This window comes from Diuraphis noxia, unplaced genomic scaffold (assembly GCF_037042655.1).
Source record: "Diuraphis noxia isolate RWA-SAM2 unplaced genomic scaffold, SU_Dnox_SAM2 contig0003, whole genome shotgun sequence".
In the NCBI taxonomy this organism is placed as follows: Eukaryota; Metazoa; Arthropoda; class Insecta; order Hemiptera; family Aphididae; genus Diuraphis; species Diuraphis noxia.
Window position 1 is genome coordinate 24797931 of NW_028301713.1, and position 18323 is coordinate 24816253.

The window sequence follows — 18323 nt, forward strand, 5'->3', positions numbered from 1 at the left end:
ATATTATTGGTCTAAATCTACTAAAAAATGTTATGTTCTTAAAGCGTACATGAAAACGGCTATTTAAATGTGTAATGTACATGAATTATTAAGTTATAGCTAAATACTTGAATGATTTTAACTAGTCAAATTTATTAAGAGATGATTTATATTCATTGATACACAAAATATTTTGGTATAATTTTTGAAATTTAAAGCAAAGTAGTAAATAATAAACAAGTACTTTTTATTTTACCGATCAATTTCATGGTTTGTTTGATAACACATTATTTTTCCACCGCAAGTGTTTATAATTATTTATGGCGAATAGGTATTAAAAAGTATTAAGGTGTAAAAACTATTCCTTAAGTATTATCAACTTGATCATATTAGTTACTATGTACAGTTTTATAGGTGACTACTGAAACTTGTGTTTTTATATAAGCCTAGTCAGTTATTTTTCTTATAACTATTTACATATCGTACAAATGTATAAGTTGTAAACAAATTTTATTGTTGCAAATTGCAATTCAAAATAGTATATCATGACATATAAATTGTTATTTTTGTTTTACTATATTAAGTATTATGCTATTTAAAATATATTCATATCATACATTAATTACAACAATTATGTTTTTGTTTATTTATTAATTTGTAGCATATAGAAATATTTTAATCAAATAAAACCAAAGTGTTATAAAATGTACAACTAATCATTATTAATACACAAAGATAACAATTAAATAGTCATTAGATTACTCAATATGATGACAGGTGACAAAAATAATTCAATTTATAGTTTTGTGTTACATTTCCTGCTCAGAATGCATTATAAATGATTAAATTGATAATGATGATAATAAAATATGAACATATAATTGTAACGTTAAAATTTTTAAGGAATAAATTGTTAACTTCGTGTCTAACATAAGTCTTCTATGACTCAACCTCCCACAATAGCAATAACAAATACAGCTTCAAAAAAAAGCAATGTGTAAGGGCAATACAAATATAGCTTAAGTATATTAATTACCGTTACATGTTATTTAAAACTTTTTCAAAAAGCTGGTTATGGCTCACTATACCATTCTTATCCTAAGCCCTAAACGAGTTCGTTCTTCTTCATCATCGCTTCCATAAGCTGATGACATACCTGATACAGCACCACGCCAAGATGTAGCTTGCATAAGCTCTTGATCAGGTTCAGTGCGATTTTCATAGAGCATTAGATTAAGGCATTCTTCATAAATTCTTGCTTCTGGAAAATCAACCTAAATAAAAATATGTAAAATTAGGTTTGTTAATAATTTTATCCTTCTAGTTTACCTGAATAAGTATTGTACAATCGAAAGTTTTCAAGGACTAATATTATAAATTAAAAAATAAACACGATATTTTAAGAGGATGTCAGCGCACCATTTGTTTTATCTCTGACCCTCGTGGCCACACTCAACATTGAACAGAAACAAAACACATTTACGCAGAATCATTTATGACTGTGATTTCAACTTTCAAGTAATCTTAGAGTAAAATCATCCATTACACAAAAACATAGAGAATAAAATTTTTGAGGGAATGACATATCAATTTGTCAAAATATTGTCTCAAAACAATTTCAACAACATCATTTCAATTAATTTACAACATTTTTTTGTTTATTTTGAAATTTGAATACAAAATCAAAATAAAATATAATATAATATCAATATGCCATTCTCCACTTTTTTTTTGTAATGGATGGTTTTACTCTAAGATTATTTAAAAACATAGAAAAAACGATTCTACGTAAATGCATTTTGTCTATGTTACTCGTGGGCCAGAGAGAGAAAGAAAACAAATAGTGCGCTGACATCCTCTTAAAACCAAATATAGCAATAACAAAAAATATTAATACTTTTGTATGTTTCTTATCCGTAGCATATACAATAGATGTACAACAAACTTCAGCAACTTTAGTTGCCAATCCAAAATAACTCCAGCAACATATTTCACTCGAACCACTAACATCTTTGATAAACAGAAATCTTGAACCAAAACGCAATGAAAGTTTATCAAATAATTCAACATTTTTTAGTAAATTATCATCTGAAGCACTGAAAATAAAAATGTATTGACAATTTATTACATGGGATAAATAATTATAAATGTCTTTACCTTGTATATGAATACTTGTTATTATGTCTATTTATAAGAAGCTTAACAGTTGGCTAAAATAAAAGACAAACAAATTAAAAAAATATTTTATAAAATGTGATATTTACTTACTTTTGTACTCATTGTAATAAGTTGACTTAAGTCTGCACTAGAAGACGTAAGAGGTATACGACATTGTGGTTCGATTTTACACTGTCTTGACCGTAAAGCTTGTTGACAAGATTCAACAAGTGGTGATATTAAATAGAATTTGGCTTCAGCTAACAGCTCAGCGATTTCATGGGTCTTATCTGGAAGAGCTACATGTTCATCGCGCAAAAAGTTCAACACAGAATTAAAGTGCTTGCCACAACGATCAATTAGGACCCAACCTGAAGATTTTTTTAATGTGATAAGACTTTATTAACACATGACTTAGGTACGATATAAAATATGTCATACAGTACCTTCAGTATCAGTAAGTACTTTCATCCGACCACTAAACATGGCTTTTAGCATTGTATCATGCTTGGTCAAGGTACCAATTGTAGTATAAAATAATGAACCACCTACGTTTAATTTTGCATATTTAGGTTGAATTTCTTGAGGCTGCATTTTAGTATGATTACATTTGTTGTGATCAGCAGAATCTAAATGATTTTACCTTATTTATTAGTTATTGAACTGTTATATACATTAAACAATTACTTTTTATATAACTCCACCAAATATTTAAGACATGTCATTAATTTTTTATTATAAAAACTAAACATTATACTCTTGTTTAAGATAAATTCTACAAAAAGAAAAATGGATACGATGTTTATAAATAAAATGTTGAGATTACTCCCATTAGTTTATGTTCATTTAGCAAACAATTACGATTTAAGTATTGAAAATTGAACTATACAACTGAAGTTAACAAAAATTGAATAATTTATATTTAACGATGTGCCCAGTCCTAACTCAGTAACTAGGACTAACTCCTAGTCCTAAGTTAACTTTATAAACTTAGACCATAGAACAATAATACAAATAAATAATAATATAGTTAAGACCCAAAGACCCAAGACTCAAATTCCTAAGTCCTAACAGCCTAACACGGTTTTAAAGGTAATTTAATGATAATAAACTAGATTGTATAATGTGTAGTGTGATAATGTGATAACAGTGATATAATTTTTCGGGATGAGTACAGTTCTGCCCAGTGATAAAGAGTTCGGCTCCGCAGACGGAGCCATTTTCCGATATCTAGAAGCGTAAGTTGTTCACCAGGTAGCGGTGGTCGATTTATAAAATTGTTTTATCGTTGATTGGTCAAATTTAAAATTATGCGACAACGGCCAACCGTAAACTTCGAACAGTCAAACAATCATAAGAAATTATACCGAGTTTAGCACGGCTAATCATAGCAAAACATTGAGTTCTTCAGTCGTGCTTAGTGCTTACTATATAGTTTCTTACATCGTGGTCTTTCGGTTCCTTGTTGGAAAAGAGTTGTGAGCCGTGTTCCTGACAAGGCAAATGGATACTCACAGTGGGAAATATCACTCGTCATTGGGATTTCACATACGTATGTCGGTTAGCGGATCGTTCTGAATCTGTGCCAAAACATACCATATCATAACGTGAACAAATTATTACCGTTTTTTTACCATTTGATGTTTTAAATAAATATGAAATCTTCACGTTCCACATCTTCTAAAATCACCAGCAGATTTGCTAGAAGGTTAATGTCCGATTCGTCGGACGATAGCGATGATGCAGATTCATCAAATGCCCAGATGGATAGTGCTCGGGCGGAGAAAGCGTTTTCTCGCCGCCGACGACAGACACCTACTTCAAACAGTTCGAATGTTACTGATGATTCTGTTAGTATTAAACCTGACAGAACATTATTCAGATTGTCCGATACTGATTCAGAAGTGTCATGTGGGTAAGTTTTTTTATTCAATTTCTAATCGAACTTGAAATATTAAACATGCTATTACCTGTTTTGCTCTCATACAATAAATTAATGTTTTGACATTTTAACAATGCGGACCTTTCCATACCTAATTCCGCATATCAAAAAATAAATAACAAATTCCCGATGGTCTTGTGGTGTACTGGGGTCTGACCCTTTTGAAATTAAAAAAGTCTCAAATTAAATTTTTGGTAGGTAGTTGCGATTGTTATATTTCTTTGTGTACCTATTTAAATAAAATTTGAGTCTCAATAACTCAATATTTTTCTTGTGCCTTTAAGTGTTTTTAAATTATATTTGGAGTACATAACTCAAATTTATTTTATTATCTTTGAGCTCATCTTTGAATTTCAAGTTGTCGATACTCAACTGTACAAATAAATATTTGATTGATTCTTATTTTTATTTAAATTATATAAGTATGTAAATATATTGTTTTATAATAAATACATTTTTTTAAAGACAGGTAGTTAGTAAGTAAAAATAAGATAACTAAGAACTGTCTTATTTGTGATTAAAAGCTACACAGGAGTTAGATCTCACACGTCTTAAATCTGTTATTTCTGCTGGACCCATGTGCAACTAATCAAGAATTAATATAAAAATTAACAATTTATCAAAGATGAACTATTCTATAATTTAAGCATCTATATTGCCTAATATTTTGTATATAATATGTAAACACTAAGTTCCAAATTAAATCAAATTCCACCATACAAATGGTGGGAATCAATATGATGTTTTTACACAATCTCTACTATTTATGTCTCAGAATATTTCATAAAAATATACAAACATCAGAATTTTGAATAGCATAACTGGTATATTATACTAGTATTTACTTTATGTGTCCTATAAAACCATCAATAGGAAAAACCGAAAAATGTTATAGGTACCTATTGCATTTGAAACTTATACATTAATATGTAGTTCGTATTTTAAGACATTTAAAGATCTATATATATCTACGGGGAGTCCCACGAGGATTTACCCATTGTGATATCTCACAAAATAATGGAGATATCAAAATTCTGACTTTGTAATAAGACTCACAGGGATAAGAACTACAATTATTTCATTTTTTAATTTATTTTAATGTTTTGGAAAAAATTTAAAAAATATATTTTTTATTTAATTGTTTCCTAAACAAAAAAAAAATAAATAAAAAATATTAATTAAATAGCCATTTTGTTAAAATTTATTTTTCTAAAAATATTGACTTTTCAACAGTTTATTTTCATTAATTTCCTGATTTTTAATATATTTTATAGTTTTGAAGAAATTAAATATTATTATACCTAGACATACTGAAATGTTTGGCCAGATGTACGAGAACGCGCAGGGCCCGGCGTTTTTCACGTATTTAAATGTAAATTGTCCTACCTTTATAATGCAGAATTTCTTCTTTGGTAATATTGGTAATAAACCGCGTATACTTAAAAAATGTTCGCACATCTCTTCATTTTGAATTATGTGTCGATATAAATAACTCATAGTTGACAAACTCATAATAATAATAATTAAATAATATTTATTAATAAATAAATCGCAGTAAAACCACGTACTCACAAACACACACTAAACAGGTATAATATACCTAAAAGTATACCTACTAACCTACCTAACTTACTAAGGTATAAAATATAATTAAATATAATATGATTTGGGGTTTTATTAAAAGATTAATCTTAAATCGTGATTGCAAAATGATAAAATATGTATAATATATTAATATACAGCATACGGGCATACGGTAGATATCATAGGTAAACTATAGTAACTATAGTAAAATTACTGCAGTGGATAAAATATTTACTGTAGATAGCATATTGAACTAGTACCACATCAATATTTTCAGATAAATAAACTCTACAAAATGGCTATAGTGAATTTTTTTGGAAATTATTAAATATAAAAATATATTTTTTAACTTTTTTACCAAAACATTAAAATAAATTAAAATATGAAATAATTGTAGTTTCTATCCCTGTGAGTCTTATAACAGAACCAGAATTTTGATATACCTATATATTTAAATAAATGATAATGAATAATTAATATAAATAAAATTCTAACATTGCTTTTGTGTATAATTAATAATATTTAAAGGACTTAAACTTTGTTAATTTTGTTCTATCTTTTGCTAAATACTAAATTTATTGCTACAGTCAGCTGAGATAAGTAAAATAATAATAAATAAAATATCTAAAAAAAATTGATATGTATCATTAAATGTTGGTACTTACACATCTTATTTTCTTGAATTTGCATTATTATGATATTAATACAATCAGAATTCTATCTCTAAAATCGAGTATATTTTCATATTTTACATTATCTTGTTTATAATACAATATTTCATTTTATATTTAATAACTTGTATTTTTTTTTTTGTTCACCGTGTATGGTTTTAATTTTTCTGTTATTTTATAATTTATTAAAATGCCTGATGTGGTTCTTGTTTTTTAAAAGCATCATTGTATTTTGTTGTTTTGTATATTTTAATTTGGATTTCTTTACGTTCTGCAATATGTTACATACATTTTAAACACCTATAAAAAGTTCAATATTTATGTACAATTTTCTAATTTATTATTAGTAATTTAACTTTGTATTTTTGTTTTAGAAGTAATAGAATTGATAAAAAGAAATCTTATGAATACAATGATAAAACAACTTCTCCTAATAGCTCAGTAAATGAATCGATTTTCAAACCTACAAAAAGAGATTTGGCTAAGTATAGAAATATATTACAATCGAGCGATGACGAACAATCAAAATATAGTAGTTGTGATGTAAGTTTTTTTTCTTGTTTATTGTTATACTTGGATGTTTATATTATGTACTTATTATTTAGGAATCAGGTGATAACTCTTTGCCTAAAAAAAGTACATCTGTAATGGAGTCTGATGAAAGTGGTGAAGAATGTTTACTTGAAGAATATATGGATGATAAACCTGATAAAATAATAAATATTGTAGCTAATGAATCTTTTAAACCTCCTGGAAAGTATAAAACCAAACAAGCTTTAATTTTAAATTCTAGTAATGAAAGTCAAACTGTGACAAAGAGTGATATTTTTGATGTAAGATTTTTATTGTTTTAAATATTTTTGTAAAAGTTAATTTTTCAAAATATTTTTAGGCAACCAATTTGAATTTGGAATCAGATCCAGATATTATAAATTCTCCACAATACCAAAATTTCAAAATACCTGAAAAAAAAAATCAAGATGAATCTCTAATAGAAACAAAATTGGATGATTTATCTTTGATTGAACCTAGCGATTCTGATAATGATGTTTCTGTCCACCATAAATCAACTGTTACATCTTCTAAACAAATCCGGCCATTTATTGATGACTTGAAATTTTCAAACACTATCTATTCCTTAAATGATCCAATATCTCAAAGTAGTATTTTAGAATATCCAAATCCTGAAAATGTAACCTCAGAGCAATCATCAAAAATTAAGAAAAATGAGAAAATTATTGAAACAATTGATTTGGTTGGCGATAGCCCAAAAAAACCCTCTAAATTATGGTTACCAAAAGAACATAATCTAACAATTGATTTAACTGAAGAAAAATCAAATGAAAAATCTTCAGTATCTTCAAAAGATATTTCAACAGGTGATACAAAAAAACCAAATGATAGAGATTTTCAATCCCTAAAAATGGAAAAACTAAGATTAGAAGAAGTTCTAAGCCGATATACAAAAAATATTGCTAACATGAAAGTTAGTTTATGATAAATATATTTTTCTTAGATTTTACTGATTTTATTTTAACTTTTAGAACACTATGAAAATAACAAATTTAAACTTATTACCTGACGGAGGTTATAAATTAAAAAGAGCTATTTCAAAAGAAGAAAGTGCATCTATTGATACAAGAAAACAATTAAATAATGTACTTAGAAAAATGGAAGATTACCCAGGTTTAACTGTCTATACATACTAACTTAATTTAATTGATTTTAATGCTTTATTTATATTCATTATTTAAATATTTGCAGAAGAATTAAAAAAATCTCTAAAACCTCAGTCATATCAATTGCAAACATTAGATATTAATAATGCATTGACTAAAAAGGCAGCCGGTAATATTGACATTAATGCCATGGGAGACAAAGGTATTTTTAAATATATATTACTTAATGTAAAACAATTTATTTTTATTTATAAAATAAAACTTAAAACCATTTTATTGATTGATTTTTTTTAGCTTTAAGTACTTATCGCACACAGCAAACTATGACTTTAGATGTACTTAATAGCTTGCACAAATCATTAGGAACCTGCCCATCTTCAGATATTTTAGCTGATGACCCACAAAAACTTAAAGTGGAACTTATGCCCCACCAAAAACATGCTATTGCGTGGCTGATGTGGAGAGAGAGTCAAAAACCTCATGGGGGTATTTTAGGTATATAAATAACATATTATATTATGCAAACAGAACAATTTCTCAAACGCCAATATTATTTTATATTCAATTTTTCAGCTGATGATATGGGTTTAGGAAAGACTTTGTCAATGATTTCTCTAGTTCTTAAAGCTTATGAAGCTCAGAAAGACCAAGACGAAGATTCTGAAACAGATGATTCTTTTGAAGACTCAAATCTGAATTGTATACTTGAATAATTTACTCTAAACTAAGTATTAAATAATCTCATAATGCTTGATTTTTTTCAGATCATAAAGGTGGAACTCTTATTGTTTGTCCATCATCATTACTCGACCAATGGGATAATGAAGTCAGATCAAAAGTAAAGCCAAGAGTTTTAGATGTAGTTAAATATTATGGGCCAAATAGAGATTCTTCTGCTAGACGATTGGCCAAAAAACATATAGTTTTAACCACATATCATACGGTCATGTGGGACCAAAAAAATAAGAACTCGGTTCGTATAAATTCTATCAAAAAATGTAAAATCTGATGTTTTAATTAGTTCATTTTAAAATAGAGCCCCCTCTATAATATTAAATGGTGCAGAATAATTCTCGACGAAGCCCATACAATTAGAAATCACAAAAGTCAAACTTCTGTAGCAGTAAGTTCACTTTCTGGTGTTAATCGATGGGCATTAACTGGCACTCCAATCCATAATAAAGAAGCTGATTTTTTTTCATTGTTAAAATTCATTAAGTGTCGTCCCTTTGATGAATGGGCAGTAAGTATGAGTTATTTATTTTAAAATTTTTTTTTTAAGCATTTAAAGTTAAAATTTTAACTAAATTCATCAGATTAAAAGCTTGCAAATTATTTTGTAGTTAAAAATTGTTAAAATGTTCAATTATAATCAACAAACAATTTTCTCCAGTAACTTAATGTTTTAATAAAAATGCATTCAGATTAATTCTGTACTAAATGTCCTGTTACTCAGAATCTTTTTATATTATTAATTTTATATAGGTTTGGAAACGTTGGGTAGGTAATAATGATGATGCAGGTAAAAACAGACTTTCTTTATTAACTAAAGCACTAATGTTGAGACGAACAAAAGATCAGTTACAAAAAACTACAAAATTCAATTTACCCCATAAAACATTTCATACCATCAAAGTCGAATTATTTAAAGAAGAAAAAGAAGCATATGAAAAAGTGTTGCATTTCTCGAGGTTTGTTAGTCTCCTTTCAAGTATATTTCATTTAAACTTATTTTATTTGATGTCTTAGTTCACTGTTTGCAACATATCTCTATGAAAAAGCTGACAAAGAAAATGCTATTGATCGTGGTTTTCCAGTTAAACACAAGGCTAAATATTTAAGTCGTAAGCTACACTGAAAAGAAGTTTATCATTTAATATTAATAAATTGATACTATTTTTTAAATATTTTTTAGAAAATAGTGACAATATTTTTAAAGATCATCCTGAACTGGACAAATTATTCAAACAATTAGTGAATAACAAAAACATTCAAACTCATCATATCTTAGTTTTAATATTACGACTTAGACAACTATGTTGTCATCCTTGTTTATTGAAAAATGTATGTGTATTATTATTATTATTATTTGATTATTAGATAATTTATTTATGAAACAAAATATATTAATATTATTATAGATGTTGGAAGATGAATGTCTAAAGACTGATGGCATACAAGATAATAAAGATTTGGATATTGTAGACAAATTGAGTCGAATGTCTATTGGAATTCCAAATATTGAAAACGATACTGTTAAAAGCAATAATGTAATTTTTAATGAAAAATGGATTAGTTCAAAGGTATGAAAACGATTATGCTTTAAAATATTGTTTTGTTTCTTGGACTAAAACGATTGACAGTGATTCCATAACATTTTTCCAATTTTTAATACAAATTTCAGATCAGCCTTTATATTTTATTTTACTATGGTTTATTCATTTTAGATTAAAGCTGTCTGCGATATGGTGAATGAAAAAGTATTGCATACTGATGATAAGGCTGTAATTGTGTCTCAATGGCCAAGTGTGTTAAACCTTGTTAACAAACAATTATCTCAATATGGTGTTAAAACTGAGATATTCAGTGGAGCTGTTCCCGTTCCACAAAGAAACAAAATAATAAGTGAATTTGACCAACCCAAAGGTGGACCAAAAGTAAATAACAATTTTATATTATATTATGGCTATCTTCCTGTATGCGCTCTACCGGCAGCATTGCGACTGCAGAATGCGCTCTACCGTGTTTTTCCACCCTACAACTATATTTCATTTATAGACAATATATTCAAGTAATAAGTGGGATGATATAAAGTGGTTTTAATAACGAACAAAAATTGTTATGAATAAAGTAATAAAAATGATTATATTATAATATCAACGCACATCATCGTTTTGTCGCCGTCTCGTTATTTGTTTCAATAATAATTATAAATAATAAATATAAAATTAAATAAAAAAAAAAAAAATATTTTAAATAAATATTAAAATACTTGTGCCATGACCCTCAGAAAAGCGTTAAATGTGTCACTTTTATTAATTCCTCTCCACCACGTTTCAATGAGATACCTGTAATTATTATTATATTTATATTTACCTTTGTATTTTTATTATTATATGAAAGTATAAAACCGTGTATGAACTCAAGTATTGTCACCCAACGACAAAAAATATTATACAATATTATACAATCAAAAAATATGATATGATGTAGAAAAAGAGAGTTCTAATCTTTATTACCATTAATTTTAAGTCACGACAATAAAGATATAAATTTTATAGTAGAGCGCATACAACAATCGTCCAATAATCGCAGGTAGACTGCAATCTGGGGTAGAGCGCATACAGGAAGATAGCCATTCTTTTTAAATTCAATGTTTATATCATATATTATTTGTTTTGTTTAGCTTTAAACTTCTGAGTTATTAAGACTTCTTTATTTTTTAAGAATGTTTATACCCTTTATGCATGGTTTGATTATTGAGTGTTTCTTTTCCATTGAACACATATTATTTAAAAAAGTATAAAACATACATTTGAAAAAAGATTACTTTGTTTCTTATCTTAAAAATGTATTTTTTATCCTTAATATTTTTAAATTTTTTTAAATGACAACAGTTTTAATTTCATATTTCAATACAGAATATTTTTCTAACTATTTTGATACATAAAAATCTAGGTAATCGAGTTGTTATAAGATTTTTAACACGTTCATATAAAATATAGGTCTAAAATTATATGCAACCTTTCAAATTAAATGAGAGTTAAATTGATTGGAAGTTAAGATTTAAAGGCATAACATGGAATCTAGGGCAATTAAATAATTGTTGAGTGCCAAATTTTAGATAAAATTTAAGGCATCAATAATGGCATAGCACTCAGCTATGGAGGAGAGAGGGTATTGGTAAAGGAGACATGACGTAACTCTAGATTGTAAAAAGCATAGCCATTGAAAAGAAGAGAAACAGATCCATGTGTATAAATTACTGTGAAATTAAAAAAAAAAATTGAGAAAATTTGAAACAGCAACATTAGCCAAGACTTTAATTTTAAAATCCATTGAGGACAGATCTGAAAATTGATTATTAGGATGAACTTAAGGAGAAAAGAGATGTTCATGAAGAAAAAGTTAGGCTGAATTAATAATATTAAAATTTAACATTAAGTAATAAATATCAAACATTTTGTCATTTTTTGCTTTATGTTGGTGAAACAGTTTTTAAAATTAATAGATTATTCTAATAGCAACCATATGATAAACAAAAATATATTATTATTTATATAAAAAAAAATTAAAGAACCTACTTAATCAGACAACTTTTAGCCTATAGATTCTTACAATAGCATAGCTCTCTGGTGGTAAATATTTTAAAATCAGTTAGTAGTTCCAGCAATTACCCCAGGCAAACTAAAATTTTTTATTATTATGTTTATTGATATATTGTAATTAATTTTCTTTCAGATTTTATTATTGTCATTAACTGCTGGCGGTGTTGGTCTCAATTTAGTTGTTGCCAACCACTTGTTTCTAGTGGATATCCACTGGAATCCACAGCTTGAAGCTCAAGCGTGTGATCGCATTTATAGAGTAGGACAACAAAAACCAGTCAATGTGTACAAGTTTATTTGTGATAATACTATTGAAACATCAATTCAAAAAATTCAAACACAGAAACTTGAAATTGCTAGTACTGTTTTTGGTGGCTCTAGAAATGTAGAAGGTTCTAAGATAACTTTGGATGACCTCAAACAAATATTCAATATGAACCCTAATAAAGTTAATCCTTAAATTTGTTAAATTTGTTCATACTCTTATACTTTGTTCTATAATTACGACTTAAATTATTTTAAACTGTAAAAGTATTTCATAATTTATGATTTATTTTAATAATTATTACTTTGCTAAACAAATGTTCAAATATTTTGCAATATGTATTTAGTATTTATAAGTTTTTTTTTAATTAAAATGTTTAGAAATAAAAAAAAAATGCTAAAATAAAATATATAATTTTGTTAATTACTTATTAAGTTTTATGGCTCATTGTTTTTCTATGGAATTGATACTAGAGGTTTTTCAGTTCTAAAATGAAATCTTATTTTTTATACTTATTGTAGTAAATCAGTGACTTGTAAATAATTCAAATACCTATTTAAAATAAACACATAAACTACATAAAGACAGTATTAATGATTATAAATGTTCAATTTTAATGCAAATTTAAAACAACTAAAATTTAGTATTTTATTTGGAAATTTAAACAACAAATATTTTAAAATGTTTTTACAAATATAGAGAACCATCTGCTGGACCAAGGTATCTGATAGATATTAATAATACGTCAATAAGGGTCCAAACACCAAGGCCACCAAAACTGAATAGTTTGCCTATGCCTTCTTGCCAATGTCCCAAGTAAAACCTGATACAAAAAATATTATACATTTTAAATTGACATTTTAGTTAAATCACACTAAAGAATATGTTTGACATACCTATCTATACCGAATCCCCCTAGAGTAATACTTAAGATTAAAGCAGTAGACCATCGATGTCCACCAGTCCAATTGCAGCGCAATCTTTTTAAAAATGTTCTTCTTCCCAAACATAAAACATCTCTGTTCACTGTACAATTAGTGCTATAATAAACATTTATGATTAAAAATACATCATACAATTTCAGTTAATCGGACGACGCTACACAACCATTTGTTGTCTCCCTCTTATAAGTGCATAACATAACAAATTTATGTTGTCATATAATATAGACAGTCGTCATAATATTATTATTATATATAATAAATATATAAATATATATATATGATTTGAATTGTAAATTATTAACATAGGTCAGTGAAGCTAGACATCCAGAGGCGACATAAATATTTTCTATATAACGACGCCAGAAAAACAGGCGCGGGCTGTCCTGTTGTCGCTGAGTGAGTCCGCTATAATGTAGGTACAACGATTGTGCGTGTGAAATGGCAATCGTAATACGGGTTAGGCAATCTGGATTTGCTAAGTGTTTTAATTTAATAAAAGTGCTTCCAAACCGAGTTGAATATTATTATATCAAGACTCAAGTCTTTTTCGTTCATACCTTTATATTGGAACAGTGCACAGACCTATAGTCAATGAAGTTTATTTTAAACTGAATAACGTTACCGGACATGAGTCCTAATAGTAATTTCCGATTTTAGGAAACGAATGTAGAAAAGATAAATGCACACCATCGCGCCTAAATAAGTTACAAAAGCCTTTTTTGAATTTGTTCTAGAAAGAGTCACTAGCTTTAAGCGTACGAAGATGAGGCGTATATAGTTGGTTTATTATTAGATAATACGGGTGATACCACAATGCTCAGCAGGACGCATTTAGTTTTGTTAGTTTAAAAATTTGAGTAAGTCGACCCTATTATGAAACTTGATGTTAAGAGCACTATCTGTTATGTGGTTTTTTTACAATAGTTCAATTTTGTAGCAAGTTCGGCATATATAAAAAAGCATAAATAAAAAATGCTCATAATTCACTTAAAAACTAAGTTATCGTAAAAACCAACATACAAACACAGATAATGTCCTTACCATCAAGTTTCATAGTTGGTCAATTTACTCAAATTTTTAAACTAACAGAGTTAATTGTAATATGCTAAGTGTAAATTTGTTACGTTACGCACTTGTAAGACGGAGATATCAATTATGTGTGTAGTGTCCTCTTAAGAATGTTTAGAAAATTATTATTTCAAATTTATCTGCCATAGTTTCTATGTGTTATCTAAATCTAATTATAAACGACAATATTAGTTTAAATTTTAATTGCAAAATGTATATATAAAGTTAGTAACCATTTACATATTGTAAAAATCAAAAGAATTATTAATTTTATGAAAGTTTATTATTTTTATATTATCAAGTATTTAGTAACTAAAATAAATGAATAATTGTTAGTAGGTACAAAAGTATTTATCTATTCAATTATAACCGGTAATAAGTTGGTGGAGAAGCAGCAGAATTACAGATTTTTTTCACACATTCATATTCCCAGAACTCTGTCTGATAACAAAACCGACAAGTCAAGTTTTTAGCAAATGTATTTTCTCCCTAAAAAAAAAAATTATGCATCTTAATTAAATGAAAATAAAAATTTTAAATTACTACATACCAGACAATCTACATTTGATTTGCATATAGCAATTGTTTGATTTCCATACACACATGTCGAATTCATATGACAACTGATACTTGAATATGGCATACTTGAACAAGCCTTGTGTTCAGAGACTATGCGTTCCAAATCGTCTTCATGACGTATCTTTAATCAGAAAATAACTATTACAGAATATTTGTTGGTATTGAACTACAAACAATGAAGAGTTAATTCCTATTTTAAACTGCGGTGTCTCACAAATTAAATTTATAAGATAAACACAAAACATAAAGATATTACTAATAAATCAGTGTTGTTAACTGATCACATTTTTTTTTAAATATTCCTTTGATATAATATCTTATTAATTCGAAGAAAATGAAATATTTTGTTAATTATATAATAGTTAGATAATTTTTATAAAAACTACAGAACATTCATAAAGTCAGAACACTGCTGCCAATTAATAACCTACCATCCTGGGATGTGTCGAATTATTCATATTTGTAGTTTGAATTGATTTTTGTTTCTGTTTAGAGAGCGATAAATCAATATGGTCATCGTCTGTGAAAAAAATATGTTTAGTTTATTAACAATGATTGATCACAATCATAATTATGAATGATTTGATTTTATCAATAACAATTACTGTTAAAAATAAATAACTTTTAATTTACCGTTTTGAGATGCTATGCCGCTTACTGTGAGTTGAAATAAGAATATAATTGCACATTGATAATATTTAGACTTCATATCTCATTTCAATATTTCATAACAGTTATTACAATGAAATAATTGACTTAAATAGAATAAACAAATTTTGAATTTATAAAATAAGTTGTAGTCAAATTTTTCAATGAGTAAGTTTATTTTTATTATTTTGCCTTATTTTTAATGACGTATACACCAATTATAATATTACTTAATAATATTATTTAAGAGTTTTTACAGAGCACAAAGCAACAGACTTCTGCAAGTAACCACAGTTTATAAAAAAGGAAATGTTGAAAGTTGAAATAATTGAAATGATAAAAATGACGTTTCGTTTAACCCGTGATAAAATATTTGATCATGATTTAACCCGTGACAACACTACTCGTACTCACTGATCTCACTGAGTATAAGCAACTTATCTTTATCCTAAGCTGACGACATGTGACACCGGTTCAAGTTAAACGGATTATTAAACAAAAATTATGACTATACAGAACAAACCACAAAAGTTGTAATGGGTTCGTCCGAATGGGTTGTTGTCACAGAACAAAACATAACAAATAATAGTTCTGAGATAACGCCGACAACTGATAAGAATGGTGAGCAGCAAGTGGAAGTATAAATACATTATTAGCTATATAGCAGCAGCAACGTTGAGCAAAAATTTTCTCGAAGGTATCAGCAAATGCGTTTTCAAGATAATCGGAATAAGGTTCAGATAAATAAACTATAAACATTAAACCGTATAAATGTATAATTAAATTATAATATAATTTTTAATTAGTATTTTTAATTGAATATTTTCAAAATCTTTGCAATAAATTCAAATTTGAATATTAAAAATTCAACCAACTAAAAATATAAAAAAATATTACTTTAAGTTATAATATTAACATTCTCATAAATTCTAATGGATTTCAATTAAAAATATTATAAAAATAACTATATCAAAACATTAACATAATATTTTCAATTTAATATATAAACTTAATAACATTAAATTAATTAAACATTATTAAAATATTATTGTTAGGAATTTGCTGTCAGGGCAGTTTTTACCACAAAGACATTAAGTCGTTCATCACGGAAGACAATGAAAATATAATTCTTGATTAAACCACAGATTATATTTATTTAGATTTATATTATTTATTTTTATATAATCTGTGATTATAAGCTGGCTGTAGAACCTCGACTATGTCCGAGAAAAAAAATTAGCAAACATAAATTAATTTATCTCTATTTACTATTTAGGTGTATCTATGCAGTCTGCAGCCTTCGTGTACTTACCACAGTCAATGTACGTAAAATATTTCGAATAATGTTATGCACTATAGAAAAAAGATGAACCATAGTTGGTGGTTTTGTAAATCATTTTATTTTATATCGCTCATGCCAATTTTAGATTGTTATCTACTTTGTTCGTAATATATTAATTATTATATATTATATAATTAATAAATTAATATAACTCATAATAGTATAGTGTATACATTGTTAGCTAATTAATGTTAGCCTTTTAGGTAATACCCATCGTTTTTGAGTGTAAAATATTAAATTGTATTAATAAATTAAATCTTAACAAAACATAAATAATATTCAAATAGCTTTAAAAAGGTAAGTTTTGTTCACATTATTTATACTTAATATTGACGGTCATTAAAACAATATTATTATCATTATTTTTTTTTTGTTTTATTGTAGAATGTTCAGCAATAGCAGCAATAGAACATAGTATAACACTAATCGTATAAGCAATCGCTTTTTAATTTGATTATTTCCATTATTTTAAGTCAAGAAGAGTTAAGAACACACTGCACACTGCAGTAAAGTCACAGACCACAGTCAGCACAATCTTGACAAATTATCTTGTCAATATTTATCTCAATAAAAGAAATAATTTTGATAAACTTTTTACAAATAGATGGAATAATGCTCTGGGAATCTTGTTAAACTTTATATCCTATATTTTTATAGATTAGATTATTAGATTTTGTTATAATTTGTCCCGAATGAATGAATGAATTAACACCATTAATATAAAATAATTCACAAATGCTTTGTTATGAACTGTATAACAAGAATATAATTAATGCATGCAATATAAATATAAAATAATAAATGACTGTTAGTAATTTGAAAAAAAAACAACTGCAAATGCAATGAATAGAAATAATTCATATCTTCGTAAACATATTGAAAGTGTATGAACAATGTTGATTTATGTAATGCATGTCGGAAATGAATGGTAGTACAGTAATAAAATGTATTGTATACCTTGTTACTTATTGTTATACTTGTACACCAAGTAAACTAAAACACAGAAAATGTCTGATGTTGTTGCTGCCTTTGGAAACAAAATCGTTTTCCAAAACAATACGGCAGCAATGAATGTCGGTTTCATGAAGGAATTTTTAAAATGTCTCATGAAGAATGGTCCACTCCACGTCCACACAG

The 18323-nt window shown here is 26.9% G+C and overlaps 3 protein-coding genes across 5 annotated transcripts; 1 reads left to right on the forward strand and 2 right to left on the reverse strand.

Annotated features, from left to right (window-relative positions):
• Positions 1–977: 977 nt before the first annotated feature.
• Positions 978–3230, reverse strand: LOC107168923 (BTB/POZ domain-containing adapter for CUL3-mediated RhoA degradation protein 3). 2 transcript variants are annotated; one of them, XM_015518480.2, is made up of 6 exons: positions 2824–3230; positions 2583–2765; positions 2248–2507; positions 2137–2189; positions 1877–2075; positions 978–1253 (listed from the first exon to the last, which is right to left on the reverse strand). In XM_015518480.2, the coding sequence occupies exons 2-6, from the start codon at positions 2728–2730 to the stop codon at positions 1062–1064; spliced, it is 852 nt and encodes a 283-aa protein (XP_015373966.2). In that variant the 5' UTR covers positions 2731–2765; positions 2824–3230; the 3' UTR covers positions 978–1061. The 2 variants fall into 2 exon arrangements, with proteins under 2 accessions (XP_015373966.2, XP_089081198.1); XM_089225072.1 differs by having other exon boundaries at positions 2583–3230.
• A 228-nt stretch (positions 3231–3458) lies between these two features.
• LOC107168919 (transcription termination factor 2-like) lies at positions 3459–13039 on the forward strand. 2 transcript variants are annotated; one of them, XM_089225071.1, is made up of 16 exons: positions 3459–4051; positions 6711–6876; positions 6939–7166; positions 7226–7819; positions 7878–8019; positions 8098–8214; positions 8307–8507; positions 8586–8711; positions 8777–8985; positions 9049–9255; positions 9498–9703; positions 9762–9856; positions 9928–10076; positions 10154–10315; positions 10460–10669; positions 12474–13039. In XM_089225071.1, the coding sequence occupies exons 1-16, from the start codon at positions 3792–3794 to the stop codon at positions 12798–12800; spliced, it is 3399 nt and encodes a 1132-aa protein (XP_089081197.1). In that variant the 5' UTR covers positions 3459–3791; the 3' UTR covers positions 12801–13039. The 2 variants fall into 2 exon arrangements, with proteins under 2 accessions (XP_089081197.1, XP_089081196.1); XM_089225070.1 differs by having other exon boundaries at positions 3460–4051; positions 6708–6876.
• A 189-nt stretch (positions 13040–13228) lies between these two features.
• amx (TM2 domain-containing protein 3 almondex) lies at positions 13229–16419 on the reverse strand. The gene is made up of 6 exons (XM_089225073.1): positions 15830–16419; positions 15628–15716; positions 15168–15317; positions 14988–15106; positions 13502–13645; positions 13229–13428 (listed from the first exon to the last, which is right to left on the reverse strand). The coding sequence occupies exons 1-6, from the start codon at positions 15903–15905 to the stop codon at positions 13293–13295; spliced, it is 714 nt and encodes a 237-aa protein (XP_089081199.1). The 5' UTR covers positions 15906–16419; the 3' UTR covers positions 13229–13292.
• Positions 16420–18323: the final 1904 nt, after the last annotated feature.